Source organism: Trypanosoma conorhini (assembly GCF_003719485.1).
Source record: "Trypanosoma conorhini strain 025E chromosome Unknown Tco_14.4_contig_00454, whole genome shotgun sequence".
Classification (NCBI taxonomy): Eukaryota; Euglenozoa; class Kinetoplastea; order Trypanosomatida; family Trypanosomatidae; genus Trypanosoma; species Trypanosoma conorhini.
In genome coordinates this window covers 11707-15772 of record NW_021704539.1, presented here as the reverse complement: position 1 = coordinate 15772, position 4066 = coordinate 11707, and the positions used below count along the sequence as shown (strand labels likewise).

General features: G+C 60.5%; 4 protein-coding genes across 4 annotated transcripts, besides 4 other annotated features; 1 reads left to right on the top strand and 3 right to left on the bottom strand.

Moving 5' to 3' along the window:
- Positions 1–288: 288 nt before the first annotated feature.
- On the top strand, positions 289–645 carry Tco025E_06612 (uncharacterized protein; the record flags this gene model as incomplete). The annotated part of the gene is made up of 1 exon (XM_029373487.1): positions 289–645. The coding sequence occupies one exon, from the start codon at positions 289–291 to the stop codon at positions 643–645; it is 357 nt and encodes a 118-aa protein (XP_029226439.1).
- Positions 646–868: 223 nt separating this feature from the next.
- Positions 869–1822, bottom strand: Tco025E_06611 (DHHC-type zinc finger family protein; the record flags this gene model as incomplete). Its single annotated transcript, XM_029373486.1, has 1 exon — positions 869–1822. The coding sequence occupies one exon, from the start codon at positions 1820–1822 to the stop codon at positions 869–871; it is 954 nt and encodes a 317-aa protein (XP_029226438.1).
- Positions 1823–2111: 289 nt separating this feature from the next.
- Positions 2112–2468, bottom strand: Tco025E_06610 (uncharacterized protein; the record flags this gene model as incomplete). Its single annotated transcript, XM_029373485.1, has 1 exon — positions 2112–2468. One exon carries the CDS (start codon positions 2466–2468, stop codon positions 2112–2114), a length of 357 nt encoding a protein of 118 aa, XP_029226437.1.
- A 462-nt stretch (positions 2469–2930) lies between these two features.
- Positions 2931–2950: a microsatellite.
- Positions 2951–3025: 75 nt separating this feature from the next.
- Positions 3026–3064: a sequence feature (A-rich).
- Positions 3065–3194: 130 nt separating this feature from the next.
- Positions 3195–3229: a microsatellite.
- A 38-nt stretch (positions 3230–3267) lies between these two features.
- Positions 3268–3300: a microsatellite.
- A 102-nt stretch (positions 3301–3402) lies between these two features.
- On the bottom strand, positions 3403–3954 carry Tco025E_06609 (uncharacterized protein; the record flags this gene model as incomplete). Its single annotated transcript, XM_029373484.1, has 1 exon — positions 3403–3954. One exon carries the CDS (start codon positions 3952–3954, stop codon positions 3403–3405), a length of 552 nt encoding a protein of 183 aa, XP_029226436.1.
- Positions 3955–4066: the final 112 nt, after the last annotated feature.

Here is a 4066-nt window from a genome sequence, read left to right as displayed (position 1 = left end):
GGCGGGTGCGCCTCCACACGAGCCCAACGAAAGGGCGCACGGGGGAGCGAGGAGCCGGCCGAACGGCCGCGCGTGACGCCGCGGCCCCGGGAAGAAGCCGCTCGCGAGGCGGGCAAAGGGCGCTCCCCGCAATGAAGAACGGAAGCGACAAAAAAAAAGGAAGTGAACGAGCGCCGGCAGTCGCCGTTTCCGCGAGGGCAGGGGGCGCTGCCGTCGGGAAAGCGCAATCCGTTCCCGCGGCGACGGTGGCCGCGCGGGCTCGCCGGGTGCCGGTTTTCGGTTTCCAAAATGCGGCTTCCGGAGCCGCAGCAGGCGCGCGGCCCCTCCCGCCGCCGCGCGTCTCGCCGGACGACGCCGCAACGACCCGCCTGCACTGCGAGCGCTGCGGGGGATGGCAATGATGCCCCGCCGCGCGGCGGGGCACCAGGCCACGAGCGCCCCCTCTGCCGCGCCCTCGTCATCGGGGACCGGGGCTCCTTTTCGCAACCCATTCGGTGGGGACGGGCGTGCACGACGACGGCGCCCGGCGCGCGGGCCATCCTACTAGCGATGGGGGCGGGGGAAGACAAAGCATCGCGCGGGGGCGGGTGTGAAAGTTGTGCTGCCCTCGGGCCCCGGCGAGCCCGCGGGGAAGCTCCAGAGTGAAGAAACGGCGCGGAAACGCAAAAAAAAAAAACATCGAAACCCGGCGAGGCTCAAGCGGACGCGTTCCCGTCTCCCTGCCTGCTGTCCGGCGCGCATTCCATTCTGCCCCGGCAGTTTTATGCCTTCCCGTTGCCGAGACGACCAACCGCAGGCGCGCGTTCACATGTGGGCACGGAGCGGGAGCGCAGGAGGACGAGGGCGGGCCCCGCCTCATTTCTTTTCTCTACACGTAAAGCCTCGCGTTCTCCGCCGTAATACGGCTTTCGCCGAGGGAACCGAAATAGCGCCTAAAAAAGTTTCGCCAACACCCCTGATGATAATCGTGATTAACCTCACAAAACCCAAGCGGGATCCGGGCGGCCTCCTTTTGCGTCGAATTCATGCAGGCAAGGTAAACGTAGTACAACGCGAACGGTATCGCGGTGCAGCCTCCCACGCCCGCGGCGACGATCGACAGGACGGCGGCCCCCATTTCCCATCGTCCCTGCCCGGTGGCCAAGTCGTGGCGGCGCGTGCCGAGCGCGGCTATGGCGCGAATGCCGACGTAGAGGGTGAGGAACGCCGTGAAGACGAAATACCCGCCAAAGAACCGAAAGGTGCGCTTGGCGACGCAGCTCCCCACCACCCCGCAGTGGTGGTCAAATTCCTCCACGCAGTAGTCGCAAAACTGGCAGTGGGTGCTTCGCGGGGGGCGCACGATGTGGCAGGTTGGGCAAACCTTGCAAAGTACCTCCTTTCCGTTGACGATGACGGTCTCGGGCTGCCGCGCCGGGTCGTGCGGGAGCGGCAGCAAGATGCCAGGGTCCACCGTCACCGACAAAACTAAGCAAGCAATGGCAGCCGCGGTGAGGAGGGAAACGACGGCGTACGAGTAGAACTCCCCACGCGGGACGACACCAAGCATAAAGACAAGGACAGCCACCAGCATAATCACAACGAGGCAGAGACTATTCGCCCCATCACGAGAAAGAACGCAGCAACAAATCAAATGCGAGCGCCCGATGACGCGTTTCAGCCCACTTGGAAGGAGCGGCTGGAAGGGCCGCAGTTGTTGCTCCCCCGGTACAACCGGAAAATACACTTCCCGTGACGCCTTTTGGTGGTCACCCTCGTGCGTGCGCGGCTCCTGGCGCAGCTGCTCCCCGCGCGCGGTCGGCGACCCGTCATCGCGTTCCATCAAACCGGCTGCTGTAAGCAGACTCACTGCCTCTTCTTCGCGCTGTGTGGGTGCAAAAAGATAAAAAGGGGGGGGGAAGAGAGCGTAGAGAGGGAAAGACGAAGACTGCCCAAGCGATTCGCGTGTTTGCTTGCATCCGGACGGGAGACGCGGCGCCGCCCACACCTCAAAGCAGCAACACTTTTGCCGGCACAGGAGAGTGCCCAAGAACTCGTCACTCCTCTCCCCCGCACCCTTCATTTTGTTGCGGGGGGTTTCGCACCGCCTCTTGTCTCACATGCGTGAGGAGTCAGTTTGTTTTGCCCGCCCTCCGCTCCGCCTCCAGCTCCTCCTCAAGTGTATCCACATCAAACCCGAGCCCCCGCATCTCCTCCAGGTAGCGCGCCGTTGAGTCTTCTTCAAGTTTTCCCCGCTTCCGCGGTTCTTCTTGCTGCAGCTGCAGCCGCCGCCGCCGCATCGCGTACCCAAAGGCGGCCATGCCAATGCCACAGACAACGAACGCACGTGCCCCTCGCCACGCCACGCGGCGTAAAATAGACGTATTCTCTTCAAAAGTTTTGGCGCCCATCTTCTCTGCAATTCGCATATTCTGCATTGTGTGTTCATCTAACGCAGCAGGACGCTCCTTGCCATTGTCAACCGTCATTCCTGCCTCCTTCCTTTTAGCTGCCCTAACTTACGAAGAAGAAATGAACGGGAGAGGCAGTTCCATCGCCCCAAGCATCCAAGACGCGCCTACGGCGCGGCGTAAGACGCACACGCCGCGCGCTGCACGAGATCCTCCCCTACACGTGTAGTGACACGGGCACGCCCACGCGCAAAATGGCTAAGTGCGGATACAAGGCGTCTGCCTGTAATACAACGACGGCGGTAACTCGCACAGTATTGAAGGGGGAAAAAAGACAGCAAAAAAAAAAGGAAATAAAATACCAGAAGATCACACCAGCACACCCCATTGGTGACGGCCACGCCCACACGCATATACGTACACACACACAAAGAGAGAGAGAGTAAAACAGACTGTGCGGTAGAACTCTAATCAGTGCTCGTCAGTAAAGTAGTCTATGTTATTGTCCTCCCTTTCCTTCGCTCCTCACGCCCGCGCCAGATTTATATATATATATATATTTCCGGTTCGTTTCTGCTTGCTTCGGCAGAAAGGTCGCGCTTCGTTGCCTGCGTCTAATCTACGAAAGGATACGGTTGTTTCTTTTTTTATTCTTTGTTTTTTTTTTGTTTCTTCCAAGGCAAAGAACTCCACAGAAGCGGAAAGGCGTACCAACATGACTGCAGCTGAACCGCCCGCATGGCAAAACCCATTCCCCGCTCCCTTTGGTCCGCCCCGCCTAACTTGCATTCTCCGGGTGGGTGTCAACAACGCAACAAAACAGCAACAAACAAAAAAAAAAGGGGGGGGGTATCACTAAAACGAGCGCAAAAAAAAAACGCACACACACACACACAGCCCAACTCCCACAGGAGAAAACAGACAAACAAACTAGAGAAACAAATGCAGGCCGCCAATGAACGCTTCCCAATGCCGAGCGCATTGGCTAACACGCCTATCCAGGCAGCCACTGTCACCAAGCTTCCGCTGGCCGAACCTTTTGCGAACGTGTGCTGCTAACGCCTCTGCGGGGGAGATGATGCTCAGCTGCGCCGCCGTTCCCGAGTCTCGGTCGCCGACCGTTGGCAACGCGTGCCGGACTGTTCTGGCAGCTTCCTATGCTGCTGAGGCTTGGCGCGTGGAAGGCCGAGATGGGCCCCCCGGAGGCGAGGGCGGAGGAGTTGGGGTTGCGCCGGAACGGAGACGTTCGCCGCGTGGAGGGGCTCGCTGTCCGCGACGAGGCGGTCTGCTGCCCCTGCGCGGCGGCGCTGGACGCCGGTCTGGCGGGGGAGGAGCGGCGGTGCGGCGTGGCGATGCGCCTGTCCATCAAGGTCTCCACTTTTTTCCCTAAAATCGTCACAACGGCCTGGAGGTTGCGGCAGTCAGCCTCCCTATCGGCCAACTCCTGCGCCATCCGCGCGAGCCGTTCCTCGAACGTCTCCTTCTGCCGGCGAAGCTCCGCCTCAAAAATTATCTTTTGCCGAAGGAGCTCGGCACGAAAGGCGTCCATCTCATCAACGCTCATGACTGCTTGAAATGCCTGCAATTTGCTCCAGACCCCCGTGTTTCCCGCCTTCCTCCTTTTTTTTTTTGTTGTTTTCCCCAAACTCCCACTTGGCCCGGCGTGACAGACTGGA